Source organism: Cinclus cinclus, chromosome 9 (genome assembly GCF_963662255.1).
Source record: "Cinclus cinclus chromosome 9, bCinCin1.1, whole genome shotgun sequence".
Lineage (NCBI taxonomy): Eukaryota > Metazoa > Chordata > Aves > Passeriformes > Cinclidae > Cinclus > Cinclus cinclus.
The window spans coordinates 11,315,026-11,340,942 of record NC_085054.1 but is presented as its reverse complement, the minus strand read 5'-3'; the positions used below and the strand labels follow the sequence as shown (position 1 = coordinate 11,340,942).

General features: G+C 37.0%; 1 protein-coding gene across 1 annotated transcript in view; it reads right to left on the bottom strand.

The window, feature by feature from the left end:
* COBLL1 (cordon-bleu WH2 repeat protein like 1) overlaps positions 1–25,585 on the bottom strand; it is a 44,487-nt gene extending 18,902 nt beyond the window's left edge. Inside the window, exons 1-7 of the mRNA XM_062498253.1 lie at positions 25,452–25,585; positions 14,618–14,797; positions 9,309–9,510; positions 8,187–8,415; positions 6,503–6,541; positions 5,545–5,639; positions 5,181–5,420 (exon numbers count right to left, since the gene is read on the bottom strand). Of these exons, the coding sequence (XP_062354237.1) occupies positions 5,181–5,420; positions 5,545–5,639; positions 6,503–6,541; positions 8,187–8,415; positions 9,309–9,510; positions 14,618–14,797; positions 25,452–25,585 (1,119 nt within the window). The remainder of the gene's footprint in view (positions 1–5,180; positions 5,421–5,544; positions 5,640–6,502; positions 6,542–8,186; positions 8,416–9,308; positions 9,511–14,617; positions 14,798–25,451) is intronic.
* Positions 25,586–25,917: the final 332 nt, after the last annotated feature.

Sequence of the window (25,917 nt, the reverse complement as noted above, 5' to 3'; positions counted from 1 at the left end):
CACAACAAGGGTGTGTGTAGGGGGGAATAATGTTCTCAGCATGACAGCACAAATGCTACTTGAAGATTTTTATACTTTATATTTTCTACTGCCCTTTGCATCCAAAGAAACAAACAATTTGCAAAGAGAGATTTCATGAAAGTACTAAATGTTCCAGTTAAGGTTCAAGTGTTGAACAGATTTTCTCAGGAATTATTCAACATATGAATATTAAGAGCTTTCAAATCCTAACAAAGGCTGCAATGTGAAAATAGTACTTTAAACAGATGGAAAAAAATTAAAATAATATCATTAAGACGTATCTGACAAAGCTTTTGAATATACATCTGGGTGTTCATGTGTCATACCAACTGCCTATGATAACCAGTGCTTTATCAGCTACGTTTAAATTAAAATTCTTGTTAGGATCTCTACAGTAATTAACTGTGTTTATGCAGAAACACCAGTGAACTCTGTCATAACTTCTGTAACATATGCAGGAGCCCTGCTTTTAACACCATACACCCCCCTCATCCTGCAACAAGCAAGGGTGGATAGGAAAACTTTTTACTCTCAAATCTGGCACCAAATCCCACCCAAAGCAAACACTAGTAGATGTCAGTGCTTCCCAAGTTCCAGCCTCTGTAAGCAGTGGCAGACATAGTACCTTGCCCTTCTTACCATTTCACAAAAGCAAATAAAGATAATTAAGGCACAGTAATTTTGAAGCTCCAATGGAAGCAAAAAACCAAAAAGTGTTTGGGAAAGAATATAGAGGTGGTGGAACATTTCAGTGTGCTGGAAAGCCTACCTCACACCAAGGGTCATTAGACAGATTTTTGTATCACCACATCCTACCTCTTGCTTCACACAGATCTGTGTTTAACAGAGATATATAGGCGACTGTATCATGTAGGGAGCAAAGCACATTGCTACTCATATTTTTAGTATTTCCTTTTTTCCCCTCTGTGTATGCAGGTAAGTGTATGTCCAAGGAGTAACAGCAAAAAATATATATTTGACCCTACAATAACCCATGTACTCAATTTCTATTACATGGCTTAAGCTTCCCAAAATAGTTACACTTATCCTAAGTACTACAAAGGAAGTAATACACCTCTGATCCATTGGAAATAAAAGACATACAGAATATATTTGGAGAAACTCAGCTGGTGATATTCTGTCCAAACAACCAATATGACTGTTTTCTCCTATGGTTTATCTTGCTGGTACAGAAGCAAATACAATAAAGGAGTAAAGTTATGTATTTGATATACTGAAAAATGGACACATGCACCATTCACCTCCAATTCTGAAACATCTCAGAATAATATCAGATGATCCTCATGCAAACTTTGGGCACTTTCTTCTCCCTGGTAACACTGATTCAACCCAAAATTTCTCTGCTGTCCAAAGTGCTCAATGCATCATTGCCCAGCTTCCACTTTAAAGAGCTGACCATCAAGTTGCAGGCAAGCAAGCCTCTGGTGCAATTTCTTTAGCATGGAACTCACCGTTCACAGAAATCCCAACTAAGCTGTCCTATGACAATGGCTAAAGAAATCTTTTCCAAAGTACTTTATGGTTTAGCTGCTTCCCAGCCTTCCCTCATCATCACCTTTCCTTTCTTTTTTAAGAGGTAGCCTAGAGATTTAGATTTCTTTAGGAGCTAGCATTGTGTAAGTAACAGCAAATTTTATTACTACTGTAAATGTTTTAACTAAAAGTCTTCACTTAATTGTTCCTACCCAAGCATAGTTTACACATGCGCCTAACAATAACTGTAAACAGTGTAAGGAGAGAAACATTAATGGGATAAAATGCAGATGTATCAGTCTAGTTTTTATAAATAAAGCAGTAGGAAGAAAATCAGCCATGACATTTTGAGCACAGTCAAATGCTTTTCTTTTAAAGTGTTATTACTAGAAAATTGCAACCACTTTTATGAAAGCTGTGAAGATACACACACGAAATTATACAACACTTTGCAAAATCCCTTCAGAATCTTCTCTACTTGCAAGTATATTTCAACTTGCTAGTTCTAAACATACTTCTGACAAGAATCATCTTGCCCAGAACTAGAACTGACAAATAAGTGAGGGATTTCAATATTAGAGACTAACATGCTTATTTCCCACCTGATTGAACATAGAAATTTGCTGGACAAACATTAACCATTTAAGCTTACTAGGCATCTCCCAAGTCTCATGTAGAAAAATAAGCAAATCATGCAATGTAGTAACTTGTAAGAGGTACCCTGACACTGTACTATTTTCTCCCCTAAAAATAGGACCCTGTCCCTAAAAACTAATTTTATAATCACCTTGAAACAGAGGCAGAAAAAATTCCAATCCTCATCTCAGAATGTAACTACTCACACAAGGAAAAAAACAGTTTCTTTAATGGAAAAGTAGCAGAGAAGCTGTAGGAGGTAAACATTAAAACCCTTTGTCATACTGTGAGAAACTGGACTACAATATGTTGAGAATGTGAAGTAAGACAACAGTGAGAACTCTGTTCCCTTAAAGTTGGCTCATTTCATGTTGTCTGCTATTACTACTTTGACACATTTCTCTCAATACTAGGCAGACAATTAATCCAGGCAAAAGTGACATTTCACTTTGTCTTCCCTGTGGATGTTACAAAAGAGGTCTGTCCATCTCAGGGCCCATGCAGAAGGTCATCCTGGTCCATAGAAGAAATACACTATGTATCCAGTCTGCCAAGTAAAGTGAAGGACAGGCTGTGGAACTTAGGCATTGTTAAAAGCAGTATGGCTTGCAATTAAATGCTTCCTGTAAGGCAAAAGGAGGTAAAAAGTAACCCTTAAGAGAAAAAAAAAACTCTATCTTCACTTTTGTAAATTAACTTCATTGGACACCGAAGTAGCAGTGAAATTCCCAGACATACCAAATATCCCAGTGAACACACCAATCAGCCTGGTGAGCAACCTGAGAGAGACTAAGTCCTACCAGCAGAACACATATTTTCAACAGCAGAGAACATGACAGACCAAATTCTTGTCTTGTTCACAATGAAATACTTGTGATCTAGCATGACCATTATACTGGCCTTATTTACTGAGAGCTGACCTGGATTCAGAGAGACCTTTTGAGATAATTTGGTCCAACCATCTGTTAAAAACAAGTTCTTATACTTCATTACTGGTTATTGCTAGAGTCTGTCAAGGCACATCTCAGACATTTCCAACCACGAAGCTTCTGCCATTTCTTATGAATTACCTATTCCAACAGTCAGTTCTCACAGTGGCAAGTTTTGTTCTTCAGTCTGAATGGAATTTCCTCTGGACAAGCTATTGTCCATTGGTTCTCATCCTGCCACATGCACCGTTGTGAAGAATACACCTCAGATTTCCCTGTAGCATTGTCCAGGTATCAGAAGAATGTCATTAGATACCATCTGAGCCTTCTTTCCATTAAGCACTGGAAAAACCTTTCTCCAAACCTTTAAACATCATGGTAGCCTGTTTTCAATCTCTGTCTTGAACTGCAGGAAAAACATCTGGATACAGTGGTGCAGATGTAGCATAAAATTACTGAGTACACTAGATTCAAGGTGGATGACATGAGCAGACCCCAGCCTGTACTGGTGCTTGGGATTACTTCACTCCAGACAGAGAATGCCATATGCATCTTTTTTTAATCTCATGCAGCCTGTCACTGCCTCCCTGAGTGGTGGCTACAGCACCTGCCTCTCTGCCCATTTGACAAAATATTTTACTTGAATTAATAAATTCTAAGGTAAGAGTAAACATTTGTCCACATCTAAAGTCCTAAGCACGACATTTTCTAATTTTCACTGTGCAATCAAATCCCAGTGAGAGAGAAGTCACCTTAAAAAAGGATGCCAAAGGCCCTAAGTTTTAACCAAGTTGCACAAAGTAGTACAAAACAGAATATAGACACAAAAATATAACTTAATCCGGACGTCCTGTCTTTGTAAGATATTCAATTTCAGTCAGATCACTTCAGATCAGTAAGAAATGTCAGTACAAAATAATAAATCTAAGCAATTGTTTGAGTGACAGCCAAACAATCATAGATTACTTTTAGACATAATAGAATATTAATCATTTAAAGCATGTTAACATTAGTAAGTTATTTTTTAAGAAACTGAATTAAAAGAGAAACACAGTGAAGTAAAAAAAAAAAAAAATCATTATTTTCTTAATCTCCCTAAAGGTTCCTTTTATAAAAATTTAGAAAGAAACCTTTGTCTTCTTCAAATTATAAAGCTTTTCAGCAGGACACAATACACAAAGGCAGAACTTCTGTTAAACAGTGCTCTCTTGTGGTTCTGTGCATCAGTGAAAGACTAAATCATTGCATAAAGGTAGTCACAGCCTGAAATTTCTTATAGCCGAGTCTAACTCAAAATTAATCCCTCAGATTTGGATTTCATTTAGTTCTTCACTTAATTTTTCTAGTACATCAATAACCACATATCAAAAAATCATATTTAGATACTGAATTTAAAGCAAAGTAGGAAATAAAAATACATATTAAAAATTTTTAATCTTCATCTTTAACTGGAATACACAAATGACAATATGTGTAATACCAGGATAGCAGTTAATGCATCAATTCTCACAAATTCTATTGGCAGAATTTCTGCATGTCATGGGATATATCTATATACATGTATATACATATATATATGTTACTCAAAAACGTAGTCCAGATCTCATAGCTTCAACATAATACAGCCCAATTTTTAAAATAAAAATCTTACTTTAACTTGCTGGGAACAATGTTTACCCTGCACCCCATGTCCACTTTTCTCTACAATATAATGTAAAAAACAAACTACTCATTATCCCATGTAACTAAAACATCCAAAATTTACAGGAATAATTAGCCAAAATTACTAGTTATAATAAAGTGAGACCACCTTCTCATATTTAAATATATAAGGTATTCATCCAAAATAACAGAAAGGTGCTTACAAGACCAATTCACATAAGAAGCTGGTTTTACCTTTTCAAAGTACAGCAGCTACTTTGGCTACAAAGTCTAAAAGGAATGTATCATTCAATTTCTGTAGCTATTTCGTAGCTAAAAGTTTTGAAAGCTATTACTTCACTTTTCCATTTATTTCAAGCCTGATCACATATTAACAACAGGGTTATTAGGGGTGCTACATCTGTACTTTTGAAGAGAAGTGAAGCAAATGTAACTGACCTGCTCACTCCTCTCAAAGCTGTTGGATTTCACAATATCAGAGGTAGGTCTGGCTTGGGCTCGCGCCAGCTCCTGGGGAGCGCTCTGAGAGGTCGGCATGGGGGGCAGAGGAGCTCTCCGTTTCTTTGGCATTTCAGCTGGCAGAGTGTTGGAGTCGTACTGCTTGCTGACAGTGTTAGATCTCATGATAAATGGTGGCCTTGGCTTGCTCATCAATGGAGTTGCCGGGGCACTGGCAGCCTTGAGGTGTGGGAAATAAAAAGAAACCCAAGTTGCACATATTTTCTGGAAAATAATCAACAGTATCGATTGCTCAATCTGACTATGTTTCTATTAGTTTTCCTTATACAAAGCTACACCTTACTTGTTCTCTCTTCTTCTTGTTTCGTTGAAAAAAGCTGAAGAATCCTTTGTTTTCTTTCTCCTTCAGAACATCTATGTTTTCAGATTGGTAGGAGCCTAAAACAGAAAGCAATAGTTCTAGATGTTATTTCGTGCAGAGATTATTTCTCCTGCATTCTTACTATTTCACCATGTCATAAACCTCCTGCAATGATACACAAGATACATCATAAATCACCCATATCAATAATTTTTCTAGGTGCTGCAAAAGAGTTTGCCTATCATCCATGTTCTTTGTCTCCTTCTCAAAGCTCAGGGCAGATGAGTTTCAGCTGCTCTTAATACCAGCTCTTAATCCAACCCACCCCACTTATGCTACGGTTCATATCACAAAGGTAGTAAAAGGGAAAAAGAGCATCAGACTTTTCAGCTCTCCATTCCTACTGGCTTAAATTTATGGCAAAGTGTGAAGTGGGACAAGCCAGGTCCCAGCCTGCACATGGTGTAACTATGGAGAAAGACCACCCTAACACTCAGTCAGTCCACACAAAACTGTGTGGCAGTCATAGTGAAGAGTCAAATCTGTTCTTGTTATCTTGCAGAATCTATCGTCCTTAAATTGCTTTATTCATGCAAAGGGCATAAGATTTGTAAATCTCATGACTGACTTTTTAAAAATTTAACAGCATAAACTTTCTTAATGAGCAACAGAAATCAGCAAGTCTGGTAAAAGTATCTAGATAGACAGACAGACAGATAGATAAAGACCCAAAATTGAATAAATTGATCTAGGGTAAAACTATACAAAAATACTTTCTATAGCTGTGCATATCCAATTCTGCACTATCATTTTCAATATGCATTTAAGATAGGACAGATATATTACTTATTACTGTCACAGTTAAGGAGATGTTATAATCGGAGCAGGGACTAGTGTCCTGTAAGTGCTAAGTTTCACTGCCTATTTCAGTAAATCATACCTTGAAAAGATGGCAAATTTAAATCAACTGGTGATGAGGCTACAGAAAGACAAAAAGAAAGACAGAAAATGTGAATCTGAACCAAGGATGTAGTAACAACATACAAACACAGAAAGCCAAGCTGGATCTTCAACATTAGGGAAAAATTACTCTGGGTACTTTACAGAAATAAAAGGAAGTGCATCTTTACTGCCTCATCCTTAAATCACTCAAGAACTTGAGCCTGAAGACACGCAACACAGACTGCAACTGTGTACATAAGTAGAGAGGCTCCACTTATATTTCTGAAGCAAAAAATCAGTATGTAGAATAGTTTGCTCCAGTTTGGATGGTTAGGCAGCCCAGACTTGAAAAAAAAAAGAGGAATGTAAAATTAAAATGTAATAGTAATTACATAAAATCTGAATTTAAATTCTGTGAAGTAAAAGATGCACCTCACTATTTACTTTCATAAAGATAATGGAAAATTCAGAGCTTTGAGCCTGCCTGCAAAATTGAAATGCCAAACTACTTCACATTAAGAGAACTGAAGAGTATTTAAATTTCCTAGCAGGGCACTGCTTTGTAGAAAGTATATACGCCCTGGTATCCCCTCCTAAGGATTTTTGCTTCAGGTGAAACACACATCATATCATGCAAAAAGCAGCTTTTCCAGTATGTAGAGGAAAGCAGTAAATAACCAGACAAAAAAAACCAAATAATGCACTTGGGAGCACACGTAGTCAAAGTAACATGTTTAGGCAAGTTAAAATATGTTGGTTTCCAGTGTAGAAAATATTTCATGTTTGTTTTCTCTGTGGAAAAATGAAATACTGTCCAAACCTGTCATTCTGACCTTTAGGAAGTAAACTGAGAGAACTCTTGAAACTATAACCACCAAACAGTAAGGTTATCATATTTAGGTAGAAAGGGGCAAAGACAAACAAAATCCCAACAAGCCTCACAAGTTTTTATGCAGAAATAAAATCAAGTAAATAAAACAGTGGTCAATACCCAGAGTGAGTCAATCAATATTGCTGCTTTCTACACTGAGGTAAAATTTCCTGTGAGAAATACCTGAAATGGAACAAAACACACGGCACAAAATTTTTAATTATACTATAGTAAACCTGACACCTGTCCAGATGAAGTTAAAATATGGCCTAGGAATGGCTGCACAAATATTAGGAAGTCAGTACATTGCATCCCTGTCAGACAGGAATTAAAAAGACAATTACAATTCCTTCATAATCTATAAAATTAGCAAGCAGCACTCAGAAGTATACATAAAGACCATCAGAATATGCTAGTGCTTTTAAAATTTTAAATTATTTTAAAGAAAACTAATCTTCTAACGTTTTGGCTCCTGTCAGGTCATTATGATGTCATGTAGGAGCTAAGGGAAAAAGGGTGTTGTTGGAGTTCTAGGGGAAGGTGTGAGAGAAGGAAAATAAGGCTTTACATTTAAGTAAGGATTTGTCCTCAGCTAACTCTGCTGGTGGTAAACACTTTACTAGAAAATAAAACTTTTAAACAGCACTTCTGTAGAGTTTTGTTGAAACACAAGTCAGTTTCAATTTTGTGGAAGACCAATGAAATATATATTAAATTTCTAGAAAATATTTTCCTTAGTAAAAACCCTACATGTATACAATTATTAAGCAAGTATCTGTTATGTAACAGCAGTTCACAGAAGTTATCTTACCTTGACTGATATCCATGGCATACAGTTCTCTTAGTCCGAGGTCATTAAGAGACTTTGTCATATCAAGAGGTTCTTGAGACTGGTAACTCTTCAGTAGCAGAGTGTTTGAAGGATCAAACTCACATTTGCTACAGATAATTGGAATGAGCTCTTGAAGGGGTGAATGTGGACTGACTCTTACTACTGTCTTCTGTGTCTTCTTGTAGTTTATCACTACCCTTACTGTTTGCTAAAGAGAAGAAAATTCCAATAAATACCGGCACAAATCCTGAGAGAAAAGGCATTTTTACAACAACCTCACAGTAATCACCAGAATTCCACTTATGGCCAACTTGAACAGTGCTGCAGGTTCAGAATCATTACATAAGAAAGAACTATTTTGCTATTTCCTTCCATGCAAGAAAATGACACGTGCAGCAGACTGCTCTGTCCTTCAGCAGTGCCATTTGCCTGTGCAGCAAATACAGGGTTGCAGTAGGCAGCTGTAGAAGTCAGGTGATGAGCCACAAGCCAGTGCCTGTGAACAGGTGTGTAGGAGCAAAGTAGAAGTGCAGCAGAAGAGTACTCCTGACCCTCTGAAAGTGCTTTACAGAAATTAAAAGTCAGTGTTCTTCTACATAGCAGAACGACAAAGGTGGAAGGAAAGATGTAGGCAACATCCAGAAATTGGTTTAGTACCTCCAAAAGCTCCTTCCCTCTTCAGGGTATATAAAAGAAGCCAAGAGAGAACAGTATGCATTGAAGGAAAATGAACATACAATCAGAAGGGTACATATATCACAGCATGACAGATGGTACAAGATGTTGATTTTCCATTTGTTCAAGGCTGTACTCAGCCACGCTTCATCTGCAGAATTTTTCAAAAGACTGATCAAGCATGGAATTTAAAATAATACTGTAATATTTCCTTCTTTCAGCAGCAAAGATGTTTGCTGTAACAAATTGACATGTATTTTACCTAAGAGGAGCTTATCAAAAACAGACTAAAGCATTTCACAGAGCTTCAAGATGAGAGGATGAAAGACAACAGGAAACATTGAAACAAGAGGATGAGCTACCAGCTTAATTTGTTGAATACAGCAGTAATTCTAATTTCTCAATATGCTTAATTTTAGTTCTCACCTCTGGTATAACTGGAGCGGGTTTCTTCTTATCCATTTGCTTTGCCTTTACAATGACCTTTTCCACTTCAAGCATTCCCACTGGTGTGTTGGGTTTGAATTTAATCTGGCTATTTTCTGCTGATACCAACTCTATGGTATAACTTGATGGATTTAAATGATACTGTGCACAGAGAAAGATCAGCAAGTCCATCATGGGCTTCCTGTAAAAGACAAATGGAACTGTCACAACAGATGACAATTAAGCAGGCTACAACAAGATACGCTGCTAAACATTTAATTCAAGCCATCCTTTCCCCTCCAGGACTAAATAATTAGTTAGACACCAACTTTAAATATGTTGCAGCTTTAAAAAACATTTATAAAAAAAAAAATAAGTCAGCCCCCCAAAAAGCCACTAAGAAGAAAATTAAACCAGTTTGCACAAAAGCATGCCAGGTACTTGAACAGAGTGGGAACTTAGTGTTGGTGTGAAGCTTCTCCGGAGGTCAACAGAGAGATGTGGATTAGCTACCTCATAGTGGGAACTTTAACAGTGGTGATAAATACTCTGTTATTTGATAAGAACAGTTCTTTTGCCAAACTTGGCATTTATATCCATTTTGAATTACAAGAGACTTTATTTTCAGAAAGTCTCTACATGAGCCACTTAGAAGATGCAGGAGAAATTAAGTTTGAGAAAGCCACATTTTAAGCAGGTCTTGCATTAGGGAGTTAGCTAGGTGCTTAATACCAACAGTGAGGAATAAGCTAAATGACAATATAGTATAGGCAAATGCCATTTCTTGAGAAGCTCTGTGTGATGTCAGATGTCCTTCCCACAATGGAGAATGGCCAACAATTTTTCAGATGTGGTCAGTACCTGCATGTCCTTGTTCCCACAGTGTTTAATGAAGAACATGCAGAACAGGGTATTAAGATAGGCTGAGTACTTCCAGTTGCTACTGAAACACATCTAATAAAGTTGCACTATAAACAGAAATGTCACAGATGTTTAAACAGACCAACAGAAGAAGAATGTCCTAACTTTGCATGTTATGGAACTGAATTAGATTACAGCACTATCAGATCATTCCTCAATATATTTTTTTTTAATTGGATATGGACAATTTCATTGTGACACCCTCTGCACCTTTCAGTTACAACTATGAACAAGGAAATCCATCACCTGCTCTGTCTCACAAGGATATTATGAAAATAAAAGTCTGTGAATCAATCAAGTGGTATGTTGAAAAAATGCTGACATATCTCTGAGAAAATTAATACAGGGTTTGGCTGGTATGGCTTTATCAGAAATCTAAAATTCTAGATGTAATCTCATAACAGAGGGAAGTATTGCAGTATCACAGCCAAATGTGGAAATAGCTTCTACAAAGAACCATCAGATTAAGCAGAATTCTAGATAACAAAGATCATTAATATATTTATTAAACAATAAGTTAAAGCAGACTTCCCATATGATACAGTTCTGTAAAAATAATTAAGAATGACTCAGTATTAAAAGCTATTGTGAACACTGAATTTTCCCCCTTTAATTTACCCTAGAATATCATTCCTATTTCCCTTCATCTTAAAGGATAAGTCTTCCATAAGCAAACTGTCTTCTGATTTCCAGCAGCGAGGCTGGACTCTCTGGAGCACATGCTGCACATCCAGCAGATAATTGCTGGAAAGCTGACAGCTATTTCCTTTCCAGAGGAAAGCTTCTGCCTGCTAAAGTGGCAGGAAAACACTTGCCTCAGGAGACAAAGCAGGAGGAGCAATAAAACAAAAAGCCATATGAAATTAGTACTCCAATCTGTGAAAAAACAGTTATCAGATGGTCTGAAGAGGTACAGGAGAATGTAATATGCTCCCATGCTTTCACCTAGATGATATATAACAGCCTGAGGAATACCATGCAAAATGCAGAATAACAACTGCTCCTGCCTCTTCACATTGCTAAATGACAAAGTTTATTTCAATGCATCTCCAGCATATAGCACAACCTGCTTCAGTTACAAGACAGAAGGAGGGCATACTTGTATTGTATTTTATACAATTTACAATATTTGCACTTGTAAGTTTCTTGTACTTCTAATCCCTAATAAAACAAGTACATCCATCCCACTGTAAGAAGAAAAGGGCTGCAAATGCAAATCTCATCATTCCCCCATCTCACTGGGGGCAGAGCAGGGCAGGGTAAGAAGGAGGAGGGAGCCAGAGGAGGCTGCAGACACTGCTTCTGTAATGACCCTTCTGGTCACCAGCGCTTCCAGTAAGTTACTTGTTACCTTTTTACTGGTGAATTTTTATACACTGACTGGTTTAAAAGCTGCCCTTCAGTTATTGGAGAGGAGTAAGAATATCAAAGATGAGCAGAGTAAGACTTGACAAGCAAGGACCCCAGAGAGCCATCCTCTAGAAAAGCACCACAGTGACAGTGGCACACCTTCACATTAACCAGAGTCACAGTAAGTCACTGATAAGTGACAAACAGCTGCTCACAAACAACAGGTACATGCAAATTAGTACATGAGAACAGTGATTCAGTGCAAATTTGCTTTCCAACAGTACTTCCAGAAACAACCTGCTGGACTGGAGGATGATGGAATTTCAAGTCCCCCCCCACTCCGCTAGAGCCAAGATATCTTCAACAACTGCTTTAGAAAGACATTCCTGCAGTGATAAATGAAAAACCAAACAAGCTTTTCTTGTAATCATATCCCCAAAACTGTAAAACTTATTTCCTAAAGCCTTCAAGGATTATAGGTGGAAGAACACATCTATCACAGTACATTTAACAGCTTCCATAATTAATATTAAGCAAAGCACCAAGAGGAGGCCATCAGCTACCTCAGAGTACATAATCTGCTTATCCTCCTTTATTTAACCTCAGTAAAAAATTTATTTGCAACTTAACAGCATTAAATTACTCTAGGTTTTCTGGAAATCTCTGAGCATAAATGTATTTACACAGTCAAACTTCTACATAACCAGGATTTTTATCTCACTAACACCTTGCTTTGTGCTACATAACTCTTGCTACCCACTATGCCAAAGCAGGGAGCAAACTAACCCCACTTAATCTGAAAAAGAAAAGTTTCTTCTAGTGGACTATGGAATTTTGAGCACACAGCTGTTAAAACTCACCAGTTTACTTTTTCTACTATGAGATTTAAAAGGTGTTCTCTCCTCAGGACCTTCAGAGCTGCTCACCTCCAATTATGAATGAGGAAAGAAGCAAAGTAATGATTTCTCATTTATATCATTTCTACAGGGATCATGCCTATTTGTTCATAATATATGACTATAAAGACAGAGCAAAGCTAGAACAAGAGAGTTTGAGATACATTTCACAGTGGACTGCCGGTCCTGCACATCTCCCCTCATTCTGAGACCAGCCTAGCAGTGCTAATACTGGTTCTTATTTGATTTCATAAGTGACTGTCGTGCAATCACATACAGTATCTTGACTGAAAAATCCTTTAACTGTGGGATAATAAAACTGATTGGGAAACAAGTTCAATTCCTGATAAGCCTGTAAGGCCTGTCTTGAACACTGAGTAATTACACACAATGCAATCTAACCGAGTGAAAATAGATGCAACGTTCCTTTCTGGCACTTGGTTCTGAGCAAAGCATGAGAGAGGGGCCATGGGACTCATCAATATGGACAAAGGGAGCAAAAAGAACAAGAAGATTCTGGCAGTGTACGCATGGAGCCTCATGTCTAAGAAGGTTTAAAAACAGAGGAAGGCATCATATTTACAGACTGCAGTATTTCTTGCTATAAACGTGCTGGAAAAAAAAAAAAAGCATCAAGCATCAAGCACTCACATTATTTCAGAAAATTTCTTCTGAGAAATAAAATCTCACATTTCAGTTATGCTGAAAAATCACAGAGTCAGGGGGAGGTGTAAAAAGACCCACTGCAGCCCTGGTGAACAAGCTGATATTTGATGTCTAAACAACAACCTCATGAACCCCAGCAAATGACAGCGTGCAGACTCAAGCCAGATTTCATCTCTCATTAAAAAGTAGGTATAAGCATACATTTACAGTACCTGGTTTGAATTAATAAGTCAGTCAGCCTGCTTGGTTTCAGTAAGAGAGACATGGGCTGTACACTAACACAAGGACAACTTACAAATAGGTTGCCTTATTTCAGCTTAAGATAGCAACAAAGCAGCATCTAAATCACTGTAATCCATACACAGCCTTGCACAGGACCCTTCTTTGTAGGCCTATATTTTAGGTCCCAGGATTTATCATTTCAGCTCAACAGTAAGTGTTCAGGTTTTTTTGAACAAAAGATGACTTGAGATTTACATTCACAATCTATCCTACCAATTAACAGTCTGAAATTAACACTTGGCATTTCAAACTAAAACCAGCTTAAGCAAAACACAATTGTTAAAAGAAATCCAAAGCTGTAGCTATAAGGTTGGTTTTTTTAAGTTATGAGGTTTGGGGTTTTTTTAAGCATTGCAGGTTTTGTCTGGAGTGACAATATGTTTTCTGATGACCACTAATAGTCTACAGGTAGCAGTGCTCAACACAACTTTGTACCCAAATAGGATGAACAAACTCATCTTTAATAAGCAAAACTTATGTGGTAAAATTCACTGAATCATAAAAATAGATATTTGATAGAGATTTTTAGTGACTAGAAAAAATAACAGATGTGGCTACACATACTGACAGGTACCATACACAATTTCTGAATCTTAAAAAAAGTCTTCTGAAATGGTAGGTAAATGTATAAAGAAGATGTTTCCACATCTACCCAAAAATCATAACAGAATCACAGAACCATTTAGGTTGAAAAAGATCTTTAAGATCATCAAGACATTAACCCAGCACTCCAAAGTCCATCTCTAAACCATGTCCTTAAGTACCATATCTACACATCTCTCCAGAGTTGGCAACTAAACCACTTCCCTAGGCTGCCTGTTCCAATGCTTCCTTTCCATGAAGAAATTCTTCCCACTATCCAATCTGAAGCTCCCTCTAGGCCATTTCCTCATATCCTATCACTTGTTACTTGGGAGAAGACAAACTCTACCTGGCTACAACCTCCTTTTCAGGTAGCTGCAGAGAGCAGTAAGGTCCCTCCTGAGCCTTTTCTCCAGGCTACACAGCCCCAGCTCCCTCAGTAATCCCAACCCTCCTAAGACTTGTGATCTTGACACTTCACTGCTCTTCTTTGGACACACTTTATGTTCAGGCTTACACATTTTACCAAACGATTAAAACCTGGATGAAGGTTGAAGTAAACTTGAGCAAAAAAAGTAAAATTAAACAAAAATATCATTCTGTGTAACATACCTCCCGTTAACTGTAGTGTACTTGACCACATCTCCTGGCAGGACCACTGATAATTCAATATCTTTATCGATTACATTCTCTTTCTGTTCCATGATGAGGTTGGTTGGCTCTGTGTTATCAAATGGAGAAACAGCAATGGATTTTGTTTCAGATGGAGGAGGTGGTGCTTTAGATTTTCTTCTGAAATAAACAGATAAAAATTAAAAATCAAGTACGCATTTTTATATATATGATTCCAAACTGGCCAACTAACAAGTCTCAAAACAGAAATGAACAATACTTTATTCTTTTCTAAAGTAATATGGGCAACAAAGTGATAAGAGTATCTTAAATATGTTATCAGCAGTGATAGAAGACAAAACAGGCTAAAGTATTCATCACAAGAAAAAAAAACTGCACCCCATAAACATCAAGACAAAAAAGTTCATTAATGTACTATAAAAGAGTAAATTAGTAGGCTGTTTTTTCTCCCTTGGGTTATGCAAAGACCCTATTTGTACATTCTCCAAAGAGATTTACTGGATTAGTATAAAGAGAAATATTGTATTATGCAGTATGAAGCCAATTGTACTACCAGTGTGCTTAATACAGGATAGATACTGGATCAAATAGTGAGACTTTTCCTCCCCAGAGTTTTCTTCTGTTTATTAAAATTATTCAAAGAAATCCTACCAGTTCTACATTATTTAACTTGTATACAGTAATAAAACTACAGTATAACCAATTCTACTGTGTTGCAATATATCCTGACATTTCACTCACAATATGATTTCATATATCCCCCCCACCCATGCTGATCTCCTATTTTAGTTTTCTCCATACCCTTTCCCATGTCAGTGACCAGGACAGTTTACTCTTGAATATACAGACTGTTCACTAAATAAGATGCACTTATTTTACCTAAAAAAAAAAAAAAAAAAAGAAATCTAAAAAACAGCATAAAACCCTCTCTATCACTAAATATATGTATGTTACAGTTAATTCTGAATGCAGGACTCTCATATCCTACAACAACTAGTCCAAGATCTCCCTTATTTAAATAACTCTCCACAATTAACCAGTATATTCAGAAGGAAAAGACACTATTAAGAATTTTACCAATAGAAACAAAACCAAACCACAGTCAAGACACATTAGCCCATGAGAGCTTTTGAATTTCTTATAAACGTTCTTGAATGGAGCCACATTATCAGAAAATTAACATACATTCCAGCACAATACAGAGTTCCAAAAACATGCTCGCCATTTAGATGGAGCTATACCATTTTGTTTACTTTCAACCTAAGAAAAGAAATTAACCCCTATAATTGTCCTACAGAATTAAAACAAAAAAACCTAGCATACAACTAGAAACACACACATTTCTTGAGAAAACAAAGTTTAAAGTCACTCACAAAGAAGAACAAACAAGGTCCAGAGCAGCATTGGAAAAAGCTGTAACTAGGCTTCACATGACTGATCTGTTGCTGAAAGTGCTTAGAGTTTTGAACTTCAGAACTCTGTGCTGAATAATTAACTATTCACAGTCCCTCAGAGCTAATCAGGAGTACTCACAGGCCTCCAAAAACATTGAGTGAGGATCCACACTGAAAATTTATACCTCCTCTCTCAATGTTTTACATTAGTTTGGTGTGCTCCACATGCAATTCATGATGTGCAACATGAGCTGAAAATTTGACTTTGGTCTCTACAGCAGCTTGCCTGGTTTGTTTCAGGGTTACATGAACATCGCAAAATGTATAAATCAAACTTCTTTGTATTCCTCCCCAGCTTCTTTGGGGGTTTTCTTGCAAGATAACTGCCAAATATATAACTTATTGCTAGTATAGAGCATCAATACAGCTATTAGATATTAATAAAATCCCAAAAACGTAAACACTTATCCTATTACATTAATAGCAAAAAACTCAAAGTGAACTAGTATTGCTTGTCCTCCCTTCTCTACTCTTGATTAAACCTCTAATTTTGAAGGACTGTTAAAAGCTATTTATCACAGAATTTAATATTTGAAGAAGTGCCACAGAAAGACTTCAAAGACTAGTAGACTATTTTCCATTAAGTACACAAATGCAATTTTATAACTGGAACTACTATCACCAGAGTGCTTAATGACACACAGCAATAAAAGTGGTTTATTCATACAGTGTCTAATTCCACCTGTAGAGAGCTAAAACTGACCAAATACTCTCATCAAAATGCGTGTGCAACAGTTGAAATTCCATGTATTTCTAAAGAACACACACACACACACAAGGGGTCAGGCAGTCTCACAAGGTCTCTGAAGCCTCTCATCCCCCACTGCAGAGCCACGGACCCCACCCATCTCTAAACAATCTGAATGTGCTTTATGATTAGTTATGCTTACCTGTCCCACCCCATACAAAGGAGGAACAATCCCAAATATACTTTCTCAGAAGTCATGCCAATTTTTTGACAACCTCTTATTAAACAACAGGGCCAATGCTTTCATTTTCTGTTTCCAGATCCCTTGTTTGCCCTTTTGTTTTTTCTTCAATTCTCATTAATTCTCTCATCTCTCCTTCTCAGTCCAAAATACTTACATTTGGTCTCACTGCTTTTTCATTATTTCAGCTTGTGTTTCTACCTTATCAGGGGAGGAGCTGCCTAACAGGCAAGCTGGGCAGCACTCCCAGCCCCAGAACTGGCACTGGACAGCAAGAACAATTCAAGTGACGGTGATTATATAAACAGGTGATGGTGCAAATACACCTGCAGAGGTAGCTGTTATCTACAAACCCTCCTCTCCCTACTCTGCAATTCAAGAAGTCAATAAAAGTGATTTTCTCACCAAGGCATCCTCCACACATCATTTTATCCTAACCATCAATTCAAGTACTTCCTCATCATAAAGAACCAACAAAAGCCTGGTTCTCTCTTGCATCTTAACCTATACCAAGTACTCAGCAAACTAGGAGAGCTGTTGATTTGTAATGATCTTGCTAAAAAGACAGAGAAATATGTTAATCTAGTTTCTTCTCCTGAAAACAAAACCTGTTATTTTTAGTAAGACAAAAATACAATCATAACAAAGAAAGTTATTCCCCAACATATGAAAACAACAATTCAAAGCCAGAAAAAAGGTGCTAAGTGGTCTTGTTCACAGAACCTATCATGTTCAGACAGCTTCCAGATGTGCTAGAACCTAAGACAACCTGTTCTAATTTTCAAAATAAACATTAGGAGTTAGAACAACCAAAACCATGATCTTCATTTTCATGGCTACTATAGAATTATGAAAAAAGCTGCAGGAAGAATCAAACTGCAGCTTACTTAGCTATGAATTAGTCAATACAGAGGGGACTAAAAGAAATTTTAACCACATGAGGTCCCAACTCAATAAGAAGTCAGGAATTTGTGCTGCAGTATCCTACATGATGTGGGTCCTCACTCATTCCTTGTCCCCATGGGTCCCAGTCCCACCAACTGGCTAACCTTCCCTATACACCAGACATTAAAACTGCCCAAGCCCCACTCTATGGAAGAGATGTGCTCCCCAATGTTTATCATCAGATAAACAATCCCAGCACCACATTATCTTCTACATAAATTTTCTGTTAAAACTACTGCTTGAGCCAAAGCAAAAAATAAATAAATAAATGTTTATTTTGATTCTTCCTAGCCCTGGACAAGGCTGTCAGAGGGATACCTGCAATGCTCTTAGAATAAAGCAAGGGACAAGGCGGTGCAGCAGCCTGGCAGAGTTTCTATTTCCCTTGTTACCAGAGTACCTGGAGCCCACTGCTTATGCCAAGGCATTCAGCTTATTCTTATCTAGTAGAGATTATATTGTTCCCCAGAGAACTGATTCGTATCTCTTAGTAATTTAAATTTCTGAAGTCCCACCTGCAATTCCTGCCAGTCTGTGTAACAATACAATTCCTGTATTAAAGAATTCTTTCAGCCAAATGCAAATAGAAGACTCTCATCATTCTTTAAGAAAAACAGTGCATGTTTAAATCAAATCCAAGACCATAAGGTCAACATTTTATGTGCTTCAGATCCCAACTCAACAGAATAAAATGTCATTGTTGTATCTCAACAACTTTTCTGCTTGCAAAGGAAAAAAATAACAGTGTCAGAATCTGGATGCATAGAAGCCTTTTTAAAATAAAGATTTGACACAGTAAATAAATAATGCATCTATTTATTTGGTTTTCAAAAAAATCCTGTTGGGAAGTTACAAGCAGTATTTTTTTAACTATCAGTAACTATGTAATAATGAGGAATACTTGAACTTACAGTGACCGGGGTATTCCAGTTTTCACCAGCATTTCCTTTCAATAAGAACCTCTCTCCCAAAACAACAGAAAAAAATAAAGGAAATCCATCTAGATTCGTGTACAATCAAAGGTTACAGCATCAAGGAATATTACTGTTTACAGCTTCCTATTTGGAGCACAATTACATGAGAGTAGACAAAGACAGCTTGATAGCGTTCTCACTGAAATTATTTTTAATCTAACCTCCAACATCAGAACCTTTTCCCAAATTTTCTACAGCATTCACCTAGGACAGGAACAGTCATAAAGAATCCACTTGCAATTCAGTCATCTCCCAGATACTGAAACAGTTCATTAAACATAAACATTAAATATTAAAAACCTTTCAAGCACAACAGGCATACTTCAGTTGGTTAATTTGACTTAGGGCACTATGAAGAACACTAGTTTATTCAAAAAGCAACTAGCTGTTTTGTTTGGTTTTTAATGAAACTTTACAAAATTATACTTGCCAAAATTACAAGCAGCACTTTGTTTTATTTTCACTCAGAGTCAGAAAAGGATTTAACTCTACTAAGATTTTATGATGAGAGGGAAAAGCCCACTGTAACAAAGCTTCTAGAGCTTTTCTTGTCCTCAGCTTCTCATCCCAAGCAATTATTATAATGCTCTCCTGACTACTACAATAATGCTGTTTCACTGCCATGTCACAGAAGCAGACAGACAAAACCTGCCACACAATCTTCTCAAACAAGGAACAGTTGAATAAGACTTCAGGCCCATATTTAAAACATAGGGTTTTTTTTAACAATGATATATCAATTTTGGCCAACAGGTATACAAAATATTTAGGCTCAGAGTTTAACCTATAAGCATCCTCAGCCCAATTCTCATCTTTAACACTCTCAGAACAAATCTGTCTACTATACTTAGTTTATTCTGTTCCCTCTTTGTAGATAATGGTTTCACAGCATCACCACTGCAAGTCTTCAAGATCAAACACTACCTGCTAGGAAAAAGCCTGGAGACAACTGCAGCATTACTATCTGATCTGCTCCTCACAGTCCAGCACATGACTGAAGTTGTCAAGGCAGGTCACTCAAAAAATCACTCCTATATATTTCAGGCTTAAGTATAGATGCAAAAATACTTTAAAAATAAATTCTATTCACCTTCACTAAATTATTACCAGGCACACGTTTCTATTCAAAATTTGGGGTGCCACTAAGTGCTTCAAAAAGGGTTACATTTAAGTTAGAGATATGGTAGTATTCTAGCATTTTTCCTGAACGTTAAGGAGCCCAAGTATTTGCTGTGCCAGCTTCAGAGCATCTATGTAACATGACTATCAGCCTTGATACTGGGCTTTCATCTCAACATCAATATCACTGTTTGATATACAATCTCTCTTTATTTCTATTATAAAAGCACTAGCTAGATGTTAAGATCAAGGTATGGATCAATGAGAGTCAAACAATGTCCACTCTTAGGTTATCCCTTCAAGCCAGGCTTATGATACATGTAGGATGATATAAAGGAAAAATATTTGCTGTATCTGCTCCAGAGAGAAATATGATCTTTCAGATTCTAAGCTCATCCATTTAGTTACATGGGGAAGAATGTGAGGTCATATTGTACAGATACTGAGTCTAGCAGGTGGTTCAGTACGTACCAAGAAAGAAAGAAAAAAAAAAAAACACAACAAGTTTGGATATACAATTTAGTTTCAATTTCCAGGTAGAGGAACAAATATGAACAGTTTGCAAATCTTTTGTAATAACAGGTTATTTTACAGGGCACTTCTCTACACATATTTCCAAGACTGAAAGGATACACTGTAAATAATTCTGGTATTTTAGAAATAATAGAGAAAATAATATGGCATAAAATAAGGCACTGGGTATATAGCACTGCCAATACAATAATTCATAGTGCAACTGATATATCAACTGGCATGGCAGTAGTAATGCTATGGGTGATAATTTCACTAATTAAGTGATCTTTGAAGATTATCCCTATGGATTTACTCAGTGAGGTTTCACCAAACAACAGATCATCTGCAGACGTTCTCTTACTCATGCTTTTATTCTGCTATAAAGAAAGAAAGAAAACTAAAATGCATTTCCACTCTCTCTCAATAAATTAAGTGGATCAAGAAAAGGAGGCACCCCTAGAATCAGAACATGTTTTCAAAGATCTTGTGAGAGAAAAAGTTTCCCTAGTCAATGGGATGTATGGATGTACTCCCTAGCTAGCCTCATTGCTCGGAAGATTTTCTTTTTAAGTCTCATCCTAGTGAAAAATAAATCACAGAACTGGGACAGTAACCATGACAGTAAGGTGAAAGCTTAATGGAATCTCTAGATGTCTGGTTCACACTAAAAGCAAGAAAGCAGCAAATGAATCCTTCAGTTCCCTCCAGACCATTTGGAACAGGCACTTGCCCCCTTTGATTATCTGTTCCCATGGCAGTGACAATCTTGAAAACAGAAGCTACAGTATTTGAGCCACAATTCATTAAATATTTTCTATCATTACAAGGAAAATGAGGCAATTCTAAGACAACATAAACACAAATCTGTATTACGGGCATGTTTATAAATGCCTCTTAGCATTAAAGGGGCACTAACTCTGGTATAAACATATAATTGAATTTAGTACAAATTTTAAGCTTTTCTAGAAAAAATATTAAGTCATTGCCCTTCAAAGCCAAATCGTAACTTTTATTACAATGATCTTTTCAAGCTCACTTACAATATATGAAAGACCCAATTCCAGAGAACAGAAAGCTGCTGACTTAGTGTTGTACCATCCAACAAAACAAAGTTAGCTCCTCTCTAGGCATAAGAATCACTTTGCTCCTAGGAAGAGAGCCAAAAGCTCAGAATCTTAGCAGGCAAGAGAGGATTTAAAAAAAGGAAAAAATACTTTCTCCTCTAAATTAGCATAAAGTTTATTATTATTATTATTATTATTATTATTATTATTATTGAGGGATTATAGAAACATGTTCTGATATAAAAGTTTTGTTACAACATGTTCTGTTGTGCCAAGAAGTACTTCTTTTTCTCCTGGAAAAAAAAAAAAAAACTAACCAAAACAGATAAAATGAAGTGGAAAATTAGTTCCAATGACATTACTTCTAAAGAGGTTGAGAACTTAGACTTCTGAAGTAAATAGGGCTAACGCAAAATACAAATACAAATTTGGCATGTCCATTTGAGACACACCTCTGCAGAAAGCAGATACTTATATCTATTTTCACAACCTTTTCTCAATGCAAAAAATGCAAAAAATATAGCCTAGATTCACTACCAAAAGAAAGAACAAAAAATCTGAATGGCATTCAAAATTATTAAATGCTTGTATGGCTCAGTTAGCCTTTATTATATTTACAGTTACAAAAACAGCCTAACAGAAAAGGCTAGCAGGGAAGAGAAAGCAGTAAATCTGTAACAGTAATTGAGTAATATATAACTGGCTGAATAAACAGGAAAAGAAAACAAAGAGCAGCTTGATCTGAAAGAGGGAGCTTAACCTTTGATACACTAATAAATCTAACAAATACTTAAAACTCAAGCAAACGTATGTTACCTCCACTAAAAATAAACTCTCAAATCTTTATCAGGAACTGCTAAAAAGGTTGCTCATACAGCTGTTTTTCTTCCATGACTAGCAAGAAAGTTCAGTTAAGGGCTCTCAAATAAAACAAAACCTGAATCTCTCCTGCTGGTTGTTACCCCCAGTCACAAAAGCAGGTATAATGCCACTGTCTTTTTCAAAGCCTGAAGATGAAGTACCAAGCTCTGCTCCTGGCTTTTCCAGCTGCTATTCTGAACACCAATAGAAGTAAGAATTGTCAATTATCTGAGCTTTGCTGCTGCTGTTTTTTTCTCCTGCTCAAAATCATGCTTTAGAAGTAACACTGGAGGCAGGGACTGGACCGATTTAGAGGCTGGGAAAGGTAAGGAAGAGAAAAGAAGAGCTGCTCAGTTTCACAGCAGCCAGGAAAGAGGCTAATATGGACCCTTCCCTTTTCCCTCTATGTATTTCTAGACATACATGCCTCAAATACAGGTAACATGGGTGTAGATGTAAGTGGGTAACAGAGAAAGTGCTGCAGGACAGCAGCTAAGAACTCTACATTAACAGGCAAGACAAAATCCAACCCCTTTCCTTTTACCTGCTGTAGAAGGCTGGGTTCAACTACAACAGTAGCACTTCCCAGCTGGCAATTCAGATACAGGAAGAATAACTTCAAAAGTATAAAATGCAACTTTAGAAAGCACTGCAATTTATTTTCAGTTTTCCTGCAGGTGTTTTGAATAGAACAAGCTTTCTCCCTTTTAGAAAGTTCTTCATTCACCAGAAACTTTCTCTTAGCAGTTATATCCTTTATCTACCTAGAATTTGGTAACACTGAAAGTCTCTTGTGCAGTCACATAGCCCAGAAATAAGAGAATTTATTAAACTGAAAACAAGACATGATGTTAAGTATTGGAAGAGAATGGGATGCAGGAAAAGTTTCTTATCCTAAGCAAGATTAAATACAAACATCCCTGTGCATACATCTATATGCATTTATACAGAGATGCTATGAGACACATGATGAAAGTATAGAGTTCACAAAAGACAACCACGTGAGCAAATAAGGCACCTTGCTCATTACAGAAAAGAAAGAGAAAAAAACAGTTAAGTTTAGGCTAAGAAATTATACTAAGCCAGGCATTTTCTTTACTAGATTTGAAGAGGAGCATCTTGATAGTTAGCATCTGGAAAAGCCTGATGTAATAAAGAGGTTTCTCCCAATATATGAGGACTGTAGCTATAGTCTCCCAATCAGAAACACCAAGCATCTTGGGCTAGCACTGTTTGCAAAACTAAGAAATGCTTTGAGTGCCCACCTGCCACCACATTCTCCTGCTCATCCTTTACAGCTGCCTCCTCAACATTCACTCTCTTGCCTGCAACTTTCTCAGAAAGCCAAGTGGAAAAACCTTTTTACCATAGGGAACAGGGCCACATTTACTACCTCCTCACATGCCAGTGCTGCTGCTGGAGCCCCAGCCTCATCTCAGGCACTCTGTGAGGGGCAACAGGCAGTAGGAAGCAGAGCCACAATCCCATGCCAGCTCTCTGCACAGCACAAACATGACCAGCAGTTTTCATGGCCACCTTTGCAGCCACTGACAGCAGGAGCTCCCTCCCCTTTGTCCTGCTTTAACTTTACCTCCCTCGTTGGTTGGCAGCTCAGGGCCCCAAATGAATGCTCTTATTTTGTCTCCAAATTCATCCCTATCTGCACACAAGAGCTGTCATTGTCCCCTTTCTCTGCTTATATCTGCACACTCAAAATCCCCTGGATCCAATTCTTAGTGTATTCTTACAACAGGCAAGGAAGAAAGAAGATATTTCTTTGAAGAAAGCTGTCTCCCTGCATGAGGGTAACAACAAAGCTATTTTGGACGACCAACTACTTCCATCAGAAAGCCTCTGCACTTTCTGTAAAAAGTTACAGGACTTCAGCATTAAATATAAAGTAGGAAAAAATTCTTATTTATATAATAATGATTATAATCATCAGCAGTCTGCTCTGGGAATGAAAAGAAACTTTCCTGATGAATTCTTTGCTCTAAATACTATACTTAACTTCTATATTCACCCCTGCATCCTTTCCAGCTTTCTCTACCACAGCCAGTTTACAGCCAACTTCACTGCTGAGTTTTTAATATGCTAACACATGATACAGTGCCAGAAGCATACTGACTTCTGCAGGAAGTTCAACTGAACACTGTTTCTTAAATTCTTTATTTGTAAGCAAAGTCCATCTTGGCATTGTGCAGTTATTTAGGAATTTAGTCCATTTAGGTACTGCAAAACACTTTAATGCTTTTAATGATAAATGAAACCAGTATACACCATACAAGGAACACAGAGAATACACAGCAAGAACTGTTAAATTAAACACTACGAGAATCAACTTTTACAAGGTATTACAAGAAGCTAATGGGGCTTTTTTCCCCAACAAAATTTTAGATCAAAATCTGATGAATGCAAATCAAAGAAATCAAAAAAGCCTTACAGTCTGCATGAAATAACATCATTCCTCATTTAAACTCATCTCAAAAACCTCATTTGAGCTTCTAAGCACCAAATATCAACTTAAAATAAAATAGGCAACAGCTTTTATACCCAGAAATGTACCACTAAAATTTCAGCAGTCTGTCCACATGGATAAATGTCTTTACACACCCTCACCTCCCAGCCAGAGATGGGATTTTAAAAACATTTTGTAGAATTATTACATACTTTGTCTGAAAGAGGATAACAGACATTAAGTCTTCTTTCTTTTTACAGGCCAATATTTAAGTTCTGGCAATTTGTGTACTGACCTACACCTGAATTCTATGTTTCTTCCATGAACAAGGAGTTACATGGTACTGCAGGTATATAATTATTGGTAAATGTTTTTCCTCATAGCAGGTGTTAGGACAACACAACATAAACATTACTTTGAAGCCATTCTGCTCAGCCTCTAAACAAGGAGAAGGAAGAGTAATAGCTAAAATTGATCACACTACTTCTCTGCTTACCTCCAGGACAGCACAGGTGGTTCTTCTCCATTAATATCAGGTGGGTTTCCTTCAAGAGCATATGGAGGTAGAAGGGAGGGTGTGTGTGTGGGCATGGCAAGCTCACTGTTGTTCCCTTCTGCTACTGCTGACATCAGTAAGCCTACCTATTTATAATCCCACCACCTGACCAAACAGCCCACAGAGTGCATCTAGAGATTTGTACAGCCTGTAATCCTGACATATCTACTTCAGCCAATTCAAAAGAGAGTATTAAGTAGCTTTGTTATGTCTTCTGTGGCTTTATACCATAAAAAGAATCCAACCCTGTTTTCTGCACCCTATTTATTTGCACAAAAAACTTAAATGAGGATTTTTAGAATTAGGACTAGTTCTTCCATCCATGCTTTTTAGCCTTCCCCATTTCTCTGCCTGTGTTATAGCCAACTAAACACCTCAGGTGAGCATATTCTAGGGATTAATGGAA